The sequence below is a fragment of the Oncorhynchus mykiss genome, chromosome 8 (assembly GCF_013265735.2).
Source record: "Oncorhynchus mykiss isolate Arlee chromosome 8, USDA_OmykA_1.1, whole genome shotgun sequence".
Lineage (NCBI taxonomy): Eukaryota > Metazoa > Chordata > Actinopteri > Salmoniformes > Salmonidae > Oncorhynchus > Oncorhynchus mykiss.
The window spans coordinates 87,393,391-87,408,414 of record NC_048572.1 but is presented as its reverse complement, the minus strand read 5'-3'; the positions used below and the strand labels follow the sequence as shown (position 1 = coordinate 87,408,414).

The 15,024-nt window shown below is 44.7% G+C and overlaps 1 protein-coding gene across 1 annotated transcript in view; it reads right to left on the bottom strand.

The window, feature by feature from the left end:
- Positions 1 to 1,969: 1,969 nt before the first annotated feature.
- LOC110530822 (receptor-type tyrosine-protein phosphatase mu-like) overlaps positions 1,970 to 15,024 on the bottom strand; it is a 403,267-nt gene continuing 390,212 nt past the window's right edge. The window contains exons 18-19 of the mRNA XM_036986895.1: positions 9,046 to 9,263; positions 1,970 to 2,061 (exon numbers count right to left, since the gene is read on the bottom strand). Of these exons, the coding sequence (XP_036842790.1) occupies positions 1,970 to 2,061; positions 9,046 to 9,263 (310 nt within the window). The remainder of the gene's footprint in view (positions 2,062 to 9,045; positions 9,264 to 15,024) is intronic.

Below are 15,024 nucleotides of genomic sequence, written 5' to 3'. Positions count from 1 at the left end.
GTTTATATGAGTGTTTGATGTCTCTCTCCCTCTCTCTCTGTTTATAGAAGTGGTTGATCTCTCTCTCTCTCCCTCTCTCTGTTTATATAAGTGGTTGTTCTCTCTCTCCCTCTCTCTGTTTATATAAGTGGTTCATCTCTCTCTCTCTCTCTGTTTATATAAGTGGTTGATCTCTCTCTCTCTCTCTCTCCGTTTCTCTGTTTATATAAGTGGTTGTTCTCTCTCTCCCTCTCTCTGTTTATATAAGTGGTTGATCTCTATCTCTCTCTCTCTCTCTCTCTCTCTGTTTACATAAGTGGTTGATCTCGCTCTCTCTCTCTCTCTCTCTCTCTGTTTATATAAGTGGTTGATTTCTCTCTCTCTGTTTATATAAGTTGTTTATCTCTCTCTCTCTCTCTCTCTGTTTATATAAGTGGTTGATCTCTCCCTTCTCTGTTTTTTAAGTGTACTAGAGTGATTGTACAAGTAACTGTAGTAACAGTAGCCATGGCGATAGGTTGGGGTGCGCTTCCTACACAACCCCCCACATCCAGTCCACATGCATATGAGAGGTAGTACATGTTACGCCTGTGACATCATACCCATAGTATATGTGACATCACACACACGGCACACGCAATGCAGATGGGATGGAGTGAAGCCAGCCTCAGCCCAGGGGAAACCACAGAGATATACAGGGAGGAAGAGGAGGAGGATGAGGAAGATGAAGAGGAGGAAAATGAAGGAAAAGAGGAAGAGAAGGAAGGGAAAGAGGAGGTTGAGGAGGAAGATGAGGAAGGGAAAGAGAAGGAAGAGGAGGAAGGGAAAGAGGTGGAAGGGAGCGATGTGGAAGAGGAGGTTGAGGAGGAAAGGAAAGAGGAAGAGGAGGATGAGGAAGATGGAGAGGGGGGAAGGGGAGGAGGGAGAAGCAGCAGGCAGATTTGGAAGATGACTTTCAGTAACAGCTGACCAAAGGTCAGGGTCAGGTCAGAGAAGGTCACACAGTCTCTTTTTCATGTAAAAATATATATATATATATATACACACACACACTGCTGTTCAAAAGTTTGGGGTCACTTAGAAATGTCCTTGTTTTTGAACATTTTTTGAACATTAAAATAACATTGATTAGAAATACCGTGTAGACATTGTTAATGTTGTAAATGTCTATTGTTGCTTGAAACGACTGATTTTTTTTAATGGAATATCTACACAGGTGTAGAGGCCCATTATCAGCAACCATCACTCATGTGTTCCAATGGCACGTTGTGTTAGCTAATCCAAGTTTATCATTTTAAAGGGCTTTTTTTTGTACATTAAAATCGAATCAATGTTAATTTTAATGTTAAAAAAAATGTAGCTTTTCTTTCAAAAACAAGGACAAGTGACCGTAAACTTTTGAACAGTAGTGTGTATATATATTTTATATATAAAGGCTTAAAATATAAGCAAGTTAAAATGGCAAATCCCACAATAAAACTCACAGCAGAAATGAGAATAGTGGTAAAAGAAGATTTGTCTCACCTAAGATAGCAGTTGGCACAAAGGGATCTGGTCATAAAACCCCCCCCCCCCCAAAAAAAAACAAGTGCAGAGATTGGAGGAAGAAGAGAGAGAGAGAAAATAGAGGTAAATAAAAGAATAGGAGATAAGAATTAAATAACAGAGCACAGTGAATGTGATTATAGACCGAGGCTAGAAGAAGAATAGACAGAAGAATATAGGCTTTATAGCCGCAGACATAAGAGCTATCAAATCTCACACAAAGAGACTCTGTGGACTGTTGATATGGAAAGGCACAAATATAGCTAGGCGCCTTCATAAAGAGCACGTTTACTGGAAATGATTGATCCAACAACGGCCTAGGTTTAAAGGTGAGAAGATAAACACTCTTGTCAGCTCATCGCTAGGTACTTTTTTTTCCAACCATTGACTTGTACTCTCTACTATCTACCGTGAGTATAATATATAGTAACAGAATGGTGTGTGTTTAAAAGTGTTTACCTGGGTAGTAGGACTTGGGGAGCGTTGAACTGAGGGTATTAGACTTGTTCAGGGTGAAGGAGGAAGGGGACAACACAGCTAGAGACAGAAAATAAACAATCGTCAATTATATAGTTATAGAATCTCAACATAATCATTGAACATGAATATAATGTATGTGAATCATATAATCTTAGTAGCTTAGTAGTCATTTAGTGTAGTAGTTTAGGACCAACACCATGTCACCTAGGACCAATACCATCTAGGACCAATACCATCTAGGACCAACACCATCTAGGACCAACACCATCTAGGACCAACACCATCTAGGACCAACACCATCTAGGAACAACACCATGTCATCTAGGAACAACACCACCTAGGACCAACACCCTCTAGGACCAACACCATCTAGGACCAACACCATCTAGGACCAATACCATCTAGGACCAATACCATCTAGGACCAACACCATCTAGGACCAACACCATCTAGGACCAACACCATCTAGGACCAATACCATCTAGGACCAACACCATCTAGGACCAATACCATCTAGGACCAACACCATCTAGGACCAACACCATCTAGGACCAACACCATCTAGACCCAACACCATGTCATCTAGGACCAACACCATGTCACCTAGGACCAATACCATCTAGGACCAACACCATGTCATCTAGGACCAACACCATCTAGGACCAACACCATCTAGGACCAACACCATGTCATCTAGGACCAACACCATCTAGGAACAACACCATCTAGGACCAACACCATCTAGGACCAACACCATCTAGGACCAACACCATCTAGGACCAACACCATCTAGGACCACACCATCTAGGACCAACACCATGTAATCTATGACCAACACCATCTAGGACCAATACCATGTCACAGTCCTCTCCTAGGACCAGGGGATGTAGTTACAGGGTCGACTAACACCATCTAGGACCAGAGGATGTAGTTACAGGGATGACTAACACCATCTAGGACCAGAGCATGACTAACACCATCTAGGACCAGATGATGTAGTTACAGGGATGACTAACACCATCTAGGACCAGAGGATGTAGTTACAGGGATGACTAACACCATCTAGGACCAGAGGATGTAGTTACAGGGATGACTAACACCATCTAGGACCAGAGGATGTAGTTACAGGGATGACTAACACCATCTAGGACCAGAGGATGTAGTTACAGGGATGACCAACACCATCTAGGACCAACACCATCTAGGACCAACACCATCTAGGACTAAAACCATCTAGGACCAACACCATATAGGACCAACACCATGTCATATAGGACCAACATAATCTAGGACCATCAGCATCTAGGACCAACACCATCTAGTTCCAACACCATGTCATCTAGGACCAACACCATGTCATCTAGGACCAACACCATGTCATCTAGGACCAACACCATCTAGGACCAACACCATCTAGGACCAACACCATCTAGGACCAACACCATGTCATCTAGGACCAACAACATCGAGGACCAAAACCATCTAGGACCAACACCATCTAGGACCAATACCATCTAGGACCAACACCATGTCATCTAGGACCAACACCATCTAGGACCAACACCATCTAGGACCAACACCATGTCATCTAGGACCAATACCATCTAGTTCCAACACCATGTCATCTAGGACCAACACCATGTCATCTAGGACCAATACCATCTAGGACCAACACCATCGAGGACCAACACCTTGTCATCTAGGACCAACACCATCTAGGACCAACACCATCTAGGACCAGAGGATGTAGTTACAGGGATGACTAACACCATCTAGGACCAGAGGATGTAGTTACAGGGATGACCAACACCATCTAGGACCAACACCATCTAGGACCAACACCATCTAGGACTAAAACCATCTAGGACCAACACCATATAGGACCAACACCATGTCATATAGGACCAACAGAATCTAGGACCATCAGCATCTAGGACCAACACCATCTAGTTCCAACACCATGTCATCTAGGACCAACACCATGTCATCTAGGACCAACACCATGTCATCTAGGACCAACACCATCTAGGACCAACACCATCTAGGACCAACACCATCTAGGACCAACACCATGTCATCTAGGACCAACAACATCGAGGACCAAAACCATCTAGGACCAACACCATCTAGGACCAATACCATCTAGGACCAACACCATGTCATCTAGGACCAACACCATCTAGGACCAACACCATCTAGGACCAACACCATGTCATCTAGGACCAATACCATCTAGTTCCAACACCATGTCATCTAGGACCAACACCATGTCATCTAGGACCAATACCATCTAGGACCAACACCATCGAGGACCAACACCTTGTCATCTAGGACCAACACCATCTAGGACCAACACCATCTAGGACCAACACCATGTCATCTAGGACCAACACCATCTAGTTCCAACACCATGTCATCTAGGACCAACACCATCTAGTTCCAACACCATGTCATCTAGGACCAACACCATGTCATCTAGGACCAATACCATCTAGGACCAACACCATCGAGGACCAACACCTTGTCATCTAGGACCAACACCATCTAGGACCAACACCATCTAGGACCAACACCATGTCATCTAGGACCAACACCATCTAGTTCCAACACCATGTCCACTAGGACCAACACCATCTAGTTCCAACACCATGTCATCTAGGACCAACACCATGTCATCTAGGACCAACACCATGTAATCTAGGACCAACACCATCTAGGACCAACACCATCTAGGACCAACACCATGTCATCTAGGACCAATACCATCTAGGACCAACACCATGTCATCTAGGACCAACACCATCTAGGACCAACACCATGTCATCTAGGACCAACACCATCTAGGACCAACACCATCTAGGACCAACACCATGTCATCTAGGACCAACACCATCGAGGACCAACACCATCTAGGACCAACACCATCTAGGACCAATACCATCTAGGACCAACACCATGTCATCTAGGACCAACACCATCTAGGACCAACACCATCTAGGACCAACACCATGTCATCTAGGACACATACCATCTAGTTCCAACACCATGTCATCTAGGACCAACACCATGTCATCTAGGACCAATACCATCTAGGACCAACACCATCGAGGACCAACACCTTGTCATCTAGGACCAACACCATCTAGGACCAACACCATCTAGGACCAACACCATGTCATCTAGGACCAACACCATCTAGTTCCAACACCATGTCATCTAGGACCAACACCATCTAGTTCCAACACCATGTCATCTAGGACCAACACCATGTCATCTAGGACCAACACCATGAAATCTAGGACCAACACCATCTAGGACCAACACCATCTAGGACCAACACCATGTCATCTAGGACCAATACCATCTAGGACCAACACCATGTCATCTAGGACCAACACCATCTAGGACCAACACCATCTAGGACCAACACCATGTCATCTAGGACCAACACCATCTAGGACCAACACCATCTAGTTCCAACACCATGTCATCTAGGACCAACACCATGTCATCTAGGACCAACACAATCTAGGACCAACACCATGTCATCTAGTTCCAACACCATGTCATCTAGGACCAACACCATGTCATCTAGCACCAATACCATCTAGGACCAACACCATGTCATCTAGGACCAACACCATCTAGGACCAACACCATCTAGGACCAACACCATGTCATCTAGGACCAACACCATCTAGGACCAACACCATCTAGGACCAACACCATCTAGGACCAACACCATGTCATCTAGGACCAACACCATCTAGGACCAACACCATCTAGGACCAACACCATGTCATCTAGGACCAACACCATCTAGGACCAACACCATGTCATCTAGGACCAACACCATCTAGGACCAACACCATCCAGGACCAACACCATCTCTGGCCAACACCATCTAGGACCAACACCATCTAGGACCAACACCATCTAGGACCAACACCATCTAGGACCAACACCATCTAGGACCAACACCATCCAGGACCAACACCATCTCTGGCCAACACCATCTAGGATCAACACCATCTAGGACCAACACCATCTAGGACCAACACCATCTAGGACCAACACCATCTAGGACCAACACCATCTAGGACCAACACCATGTCATCTAGGACCAACACCATCTAGGACCAACACCATCTAGGACCAACACCATGTCATCTAGGACCAACACCATCTAGGACCAACACCATCTAGGACCAACACCATGTCATCTAGGACCAACACCATCTAGGACCAACACCATGTCATCTAGGACCAACACCATCTAGGACCAACACCATGTCATCTAGGACCAACACCATCTAGGACCAACACCATGTCATCTAGGACCAACACCATCTAGGACCAACACCATCCAGGACCAACAACATCTAGGACCAACACCATCTAGGACCAACACCATCTAGGACCAACACCATCTAGGACCAACACCATGTCATCTAGGACCAACACCATCTAGGACCAACACCATTTAGGACCAACACCATGTCATCTAGGACCAACACCATCTAGGACCAACACCATCTAGGACCAACACCATGTCATCTAGGACCAACACCATCTAGGACCAACACCATGTCATCTAGGACCAACACCATCTAGGACCAACACCATCCAGGACCAACACCATCTAGGACCAACACCATCTAGGACCAACACCATCCAGGACCAACACCATCTAGGACCAACACCATCCAGGACCAACACCATCTAGGACCAACACCATCTAGGACCAACACCATCTAGACCCAACACCATGTCATCTAGGACCAACACCATGTCACCTAGGACAAATACCATCTAGGACCAACACCATGTCATCTAGGACCAACACCATCTAGGACCAACACCATCTAGGACCAACACCATGTCATCTAGGACCAACACCATCTAGGACCAACACCATCTAGGACCAATACCATCTAGGACCAACACCATCCAGGACCAACACCATCTAGGACCAACACCATCTAGGACCAATACCATCTAGGACCAACACCATCTAGGACCAACACCATGTAATCTATGACCAACACCATCTAGGACCAATACCATGTCACAGTCCTCTCCTAGGACCAGGGGATGTAGTTACAGGGTCGACTAACACCATCTAGGACCAGAGGATGTAGTTACAGGGATGACTAACACCATCTAGGACCAGAGCATGACTAACACCATCTAGGACCAGATGATGTAGTTACAGGGATGACTAACACCATCTAGGACCAGAGGATGTAGTTACAGGGAAGACTAACACCATCTAGGACCAGAGGATGACTAACACCATCTAGGACCAGAGGATGTAGTTACAGGGATGACTAACACCATCTAATATAGACATCTAAATGACACCAATAGACAGTCAACAACTGAGGTGATGGGTCTTCTGGACCGGTTTTGGGAACAGGAGGGCAATATTAGGGGACCTCAGGCTTTGAGAACAGGAGGGACAAGAACAGTAGGACAACATAATTTACGTTTACTAATATTGTCTTATTCACACCCCTCCCTGTCTGTCTAAAGCCTCTGTCTTTATCCCAGTAATATTGTCTTGTTCACACCCCTGTCTGTCTGTCCAAAGCCTCTGTCCTTATCCCAGTAATATTGTCTTGTTCACACCCCTCCCTGTCTGTCTAAAGCCTCTGTCCTTATCCCAGTAATATTGTCTTGTTCACACCCCTCCCTGTCTGTCTAAAGCCTCTGTCCTTATCCCAGTAATATTGTCTTGTTCACACCCCTCCCTGTCTGTCTAAAGCCTCTGTCCTTATCCCAGTAATATTGTCTTGTTCACACCCCTCCCTGTCTGTCTAAAGCCTCTGTCCTTATCCCAGTAATATTGTCTTGTTCACACTCCTGTCTGTCCAAAGCCTCTGTCCTTATCCCAGTAATATTGCCCTACGGTCCTTGCCCCTTCTGTTCTAAAGCCTGAGCCCCATGATTTAAAAAAATAAATAAAACATGTTTATTTCACATGGCCAGTTGACCTACCTGGTTAAATAAAGGTTAAATAAATTAAATATTATTATTTTTAAATCAGGGGGCTCAGGCTTTAGAACAGAAGGGGCAAGGACTGTAGGGCAATATTACTGCGATAAGGACCGAGATAACAGTGGACAGAGGCTTTGGACAGAGAGGGAGGGGTGTGAACAAGGCAATATTAGAGGGATGAGGACTTCATCAGTTTTAGGACAACCACAGTGATAGACAGTCAGTTGAGGTCAAAGCTTATGTGTCTCCTGCAGAGCTTGGGGACTCAGACTGGAGGAGGAGGAGGAGGAGGAGGAGGAGGAGGAAGAGGAGGTTGTAATCTCTGAGGCCTATCCCCAGCTGCACCACATCTACCCAGAGACTAAGGTAAGGTAGGGTCTTTAGGTTTAGGTTAGGTTTTGTTATTAGGATTTAGGGTGATGTCAGGGTAAGATGCTGTCATTAGCTACCCATGTAGCTGTACTTATTGTATTGAAGTCAACATCAGCATAAGGATTGTAGCGTGTTAGATGTTAAGACACTGAGGTGTGTGGGGTTGCTGTTGCTGCAGTGCATACTGTACTGAAACCAAGTTCATGGGCATTAGATAGGCCTACATTAGATATATCTACATTAGATATATCTACAATAAATATACCTATATTAAATAGGTTTCCATTAGATATATCTACATTAAATAGGTCTACATTAGATAGGTCTACATTAAATATATCTACATTAGATATATCTACATTAAATAGGCCAACATTAGATATATTTACATTACATAGACCTACATTAGATAGGTCTACATTAGATATATCATTAGATATATAATTAGATATATTTACATTAGATTATGAGGGGGCTGGAGAGAAGCTAACCTACAGACTGAGCTGTTAGGTCTAATCCGAGACTGAGGTGCTGTAGGATTGTATGTTATTTATGGTTATGTGTTGCTATTAACTGTGTGGAGTTTTAGGTTTAGTAGTAGTAGTATATATATATATATATATATGTGTATAGGGCAACCTGGACTCTTGAATACTCCTGAATACTTACTTCTGCCATTGACGGCGAGGGTGCACTCGCTACGGCCATTGAGTGTGAGAGGACACTCACTCCTGGTGTTGAGGGTTTGGCTGTGAGTGTCCATGAACGACAAGGCCTCGTCGCAGTTTGTCCCCTGCTCCGTATAACTCTTATCCATAGAGTTAACCATCACTGTCATCTCCTGTCGAGTACTGCTCAACGTCTCCTTACGCTTCTTAGCCAGCTTCCTGTTTAGGAGAACATAATAACAGTAACGTCATAAGGAAAAGAGTTAAACAAATGATGGAAGAGAGGATGATGGTAGAGAGGATGATGGTAGAGAGGATGAGGGTAGAGAGGATGATGGTAGAGAGGAAAATGGAAGAGAGGATGATGGTAGAGAGGATGATGGTAGAGAGGATGATGGTAGAGAGGATGATGGTAGAGAGGATGAGGGTAGAGAGGATGATGGTAGAGAGGAAAATGGAAGAGAGGATGATGGTAGAGATGATGATGGTAGAGAAGATGATGGTAGAGAGGATGATGGTAGAGAGGATGAGGGTAGAGAGGATGAGGGTAGAGAGGATGATGGTAGAGAGGAAAATGGAAGAGAGGATGATGGTAGAGAGGATGATGGTAGAGAGGATGAGGGTAGAGAGGATGATGGTAGAGAGGATGAGGGTAGAGAGGATGAGGGTAGAGAGGATGATGGTAGAGAGGAAAATGGAAGAGAGGATGATGGTAGAGAGGATGATGGTAGAGAGGATGAGGGTAGAGAGGATGATGGTAGAGAGGAAAATGGAAGAGAGGATGATGGTAGAGATGATGATGGTAGAGAGGATGATGGTAGAGAGGATGAGGGTAGAGAAGATGAGGGTAGAGAGGATGAGGGTAGAGAGGATAATGTTAGAGAGGATGATGTTAGAGAGGATGATGTTAGAGAGGATGATGGAAGAGAGGATGATGGTAGAGAGGATGATGGTATAGAGGATGATGGAAGAGAGGATGATGGTAGAGAGGATGATGGTAGAGAGGATGATGTTAGAGAGGATGATGGAAGAGAGGATGATGTTAGAGAGGATGATGGTAGAGAGGATGATGGTAGAGAGAATGATGGTAGAGCGGATGATGTTAGAGAGGATGATTGAAGAGATGATGATGGTAGAAAGGATGATGGTAGAGAGGATGATGGAAGAGAGGATGATGGTAGAGAGGATGATGGTAAAGGGGATGATGGCTCTAACCAGAATAGAAAGAGGAGTGGGAGGCCCCGATGCACAATTGAGCAAGAAGACAAGTACATTAGAGTGTCAGTTTGAGAAACAGATGCCTAACAAGTCCTCAACTGGCAGCTTCATTAAATAGTACCCTCAAAACAACCGTCTCAACGTCAACAGTGAAGAGGCAACTCCGGGATGCCTCTTCACTGTTCACTACTCCATAGAGCATCATCATGGTATTCTACTCCATAGAGCATCATCATGGTATTCTACTCCATAGAGCATCATCATGGTATTCTACTCCATAGAGCATCATCATGGTATTCTACTCCATAGAGCATCATCATGGTATTCTACTCCATAGAGCATCATCATGGTATTCTACTCCATATAGCCTCGTCACGGTATTCTACTCTATAGAGCCTCATCATGGTATTCTACTCCATAGAAATAGAGTCGCATCATGGTAATCTACTCTATAGAGTCTCATCATGGTATTCTACTCCATAGAGCCTCATCGTGGTATTCTACTCCATAGAAATATAGTCTCATCATGGTATTCTACTCCATAGAGTCTCATCATGGTATTCTACTCCATAGAGCATCATCATGGTATTCTACTCCATAGAGCATCATCATGGTATTCTACTCCATAGAGCATCATCATGGTATTCTACTCCATAGAGCATCATCATGGTATTCTACTCCATATAGCCTCGTCACGGTATTCTACTCTATAGAGCCTCATCATGGTATTTTACTCCATAGAAATAGAGTCGCATCATGGTAATCTACTCTATAGAGTCTCATCATGGTATTCTACTCCATAGAGCCTCATCGTGGTATTCTACTCCATAGAAATATAGTCTCATCTTGGTATTCTACTCCATAGAGTCTCATCATGGTATTCTACTCCATAGAGCCTCGTCATGGTATTCTACTCCATAGAAATAGAGTCTCATCATTGTATTCTACTCCATAGAAACAGAGCCTCATCATGGTATTCTACTCCATAGAAATAGAGTCGCATCATGGTAATCTACTCCATAGAAATAGAGTCTCATCATCTAGTTTTAGGACAACCACAGTGATAGACAGTGATAGACAGTCAGTTGAGGTCAAAGCTTAAGTGTCTCCTGCAGAGCTTGGGGAGACAGACTGAAGGAGGAGGAGGAGGAGGAAGAGGAGGATCTAATCTCTGAGGCCTATCCCCAGCTGCACCACATCTACCCAGAGACTAAGGTAGGGTCTTTAGGAAGAGGACAAGTACATCAGAGTGTCTAGTTTGAGAAACAGACACCTAACAAGTCCTCAACTGGCAGCTTCATTAAATAGTACCCGCAAAACACCAGTCTCAACATCAACAGTGAAGAGGCGACTCCGGGATGCTGGCCTTCTAGGCAGAGTTGCAAAGAAAAAGCCATATGTCTCATCGTGGTATTCTACTCCATAGAGTCTCATCATGGTATTCAACTCCATAGAAATATAGTCTCATCATGGTATTCTGCTCCATAGAGTCTCATCATGGTATTCTACTCCATAGAGCCTCACCATGGTATTCTACTCCATAGAAATAGAGTCTCATCATGGTATTCTACTCCATAGAGTCTCGTCATGGTATTCTACTCCATAGAAAAATAGTCTCATCATGGTATTCTACTCCATAGAGCCTCACCATGGTATTCTACTCCATAGAAATAGAGTCTCATCATGGTATTCTACTCCATAGAGTCTCGTCATGGTATTCTACTCCATAGAAATATAGTCTCATCATGGTATTCTACTCCATAGAGCCTCATCATGGTATTCTACTCCATAGAAATAGAGTCTCATCATGGCATTCAACTCCATAGAAATAGAGTCTCATCATGGTATTCTACTCCATAGAAATATAGTCTCATCATGGTATTCTACTCCATAAAGCCTCATCATGGTATTCTACTCCATAGAAATATAGTCTCATCATGGTATTCTACTCCATAGAGCCTCATCATGGTATTCAACTCCATAGAAATAGAGTAATGGTATTCTACTCCATAGAAATATAGGCTCATCATGGTATTCTACTCCATAGAGCCTCATCATGGTATTCTACTCCATAGAAATATAGTCTCATCATGGTATTCTACTACATAGAAATAGAGTCTCATCATGTTACTCCACTCCATATAAATAGAGTCTCATCATGGTATTCTACTCCATAGAGCCTCATCATGGTATTCTACTCCATAGAAATACAGTCTCTTCACTGTTCACTACTCCATAGAGCCTCATCATGGTATTCTACCCCTTAGAGCCTCAGCATGGTATTCTACTAATAGAGCCTCATCATGGTATTCTTCTACTCCATAGAAATAGAGTCTCTTCACTGTTCACTACTCCATAGAGCCTCATCATGGTATTCTACTCCATAGAAAAAGGGTCTCTTCACTGTTCACTACTCCATAGAGCCTAATCATTGTATTCTACTCCATAGAGCCTCATCATGGTATTCTACTCCATAGAAATAGAGTCTCATCATGGTATTCTACTCCATAGAGTCTCGTCATGGTATTCTACTCCATAGAGCCTCATCATGGTATTCTACTCCATAGAGTTCCATCATGGTATTCTACTCCATAGATTCCCATCATGGTATTCTACTCCATAGAAATAGAGTCTCATCATGGTATTCTACTCCATAGAGCCTCATCATGGTATTATACTCCATAGAGCATCATCATGGTATTCTACTCCATAGAAATAGAGTCTCATCATGGTCTTCTACTCCATAGAAATAGAGTCTCATTCTAGATCTGTACTCTACCCTATATCAGAAAACCTATGATATCACAAATCGGCTAGCTAGGTTCCTTCAGTTGAACGCATCTTTACAAAGTCGTTAACAAAACAACAACTCTACTCGAACGCACACGCACAGACACGCACTACACTCACACAAACACCACGCAGTCTAGAGATAGATTTAAAGTAGAGTTATCAACACAGGGACAAATAGAACTGCTCAGTCCTATTTAACCAACAGCAATACAGTATTGACCCTGTCTGATCAAGTTCTCATTCTACAATACACTGTAGCTCATGGTCAAATGAAGGCCTCTGCATTGTACCCCTAAATGGAGTTGTACTTAACAAAGACATGCTTATTTCTAGTCTCCCGTTGCCGTGGGGGTAATTCACCCTGACCTTTAATATGTCTCTCTCCCTCTCCCTCTCCCTCCCCCTCCCTCTCCCTCTCTCTCTCTCTCTCTCTCTCCCTCTCTCTCTCTCTCTCTCTCTGTCTATAACACTCCTCTCTCTCTGTCTATAACACTCCTCTCTCTCTCTCCATCTCCATCTCCCTCTCGTCTCTCTCTCTCTCTCTCTCTCTCTCTCTCTCTCCCTCTCTCTCTCTCACTCTCTCTCTCACTCTCTCAATTCAATTCAATTCAATTCAAGGGGCTTTATTGGAATGGGAAACATGTGTTAACATTGCCAAAGCAAGTCCCTCTCTCTCTCTCTCTCTCTCTCTCTCTCTCTCTCTCTCTCTCTCTCTCTCTCTCTCTCTCTCTCTCTCTCTCTGTCTATAACACTCCTCTCTCTCTCTCTCTCTCTCTCTCTGTCTATAACACTCCTCTCTCTCTGTCTATAACACTCCTCTCTCTCTCTGTCTATAACACTCCTCTCTCTCTCTCTCTCTGTCTATAACACTCCTCTCTCTCTCTCTCTCTGTCTATAACACTCCTCTCTCTCTCTCTCTGTCTATAACACTCCTCTCTCTCTGTCTATAACACTCCTCTCTCTCTCTGTCTATAACACTCCTCTCTCTCTCTCTCTCTCTGTCTATAACACTCCTCTCTCTCTCTCTCTGTCTATAACACTCCTCTCTCTCTCTCTGTCTATAACACTCCTCTCTCTCTCTGTCTATAACACTCCTCTCTCTCTCTCTCTCCCTCTCTAATTCAGAACTAATTGAAAACAGCTTGGTAGTGAACATACATTACAATGTACTGCTATGGCTACTGACTCGGAGGGGGAAATCTGTGTAATAATTAACTATCTCTGTCTTCCAACTGTTCTGAAACACTTTGTCAGTGGCTGTCTTAGTATGACCTTCTGACTAAGGGTTGAATCCCAAATGGAATGCTATTCCCTATTTAGGGCACTACTTTTGACCAGGGCGCTGTAGTGCACTATGAAGGGAATAGGGTGCCCTTTGGGACATCATTTAGAAGCCTGTCTCACAGACACAGTGTTCTGGCTGATGACTCTCTGACTCTACTGCTGCGTTGTTTTAGATCTCCGCGCTGTTTATACAATTTAGCTATATGACCCAACCAGGCCCCCACCAGCCCCCCCCCCCCCCCCCCCCCCAGTCCTCTACCAGGCCTCTACCAGGCCTCTACCAGGCCCCCACCAGGCCCCCACCAGTCCCCCCCCCCCCAGTCCTCTACCAGGTCCCCACCAGGCCTCTACCAGGCCTCTACCAGGCCTCCACCAGCCCCCCCCCCCCCCCCCCCCCAGGCCTCTACGAGGCCCCCACCAGGCCCCTACCAGGTCCCCACCATGCCCCCACCAGGCCCCTACCAGGCCCCTACCAGGCCCCCACCAGGTCCCCGCCAGGCCCCCACCAGGCCTCCACCAGGCCCCTACCAGGCCTCTACCAGGTCCCGACCAGGCCCCCGACGTACGGACGCACGCACACACAAACACACACACCAGGCCCCCGACAGACCGCCTCTGCCTGGAAACATTTAGCTTAGAACGCCTGATGCAAGACGACGCCTGAGGGTAATAGTGTAGCGGCAGG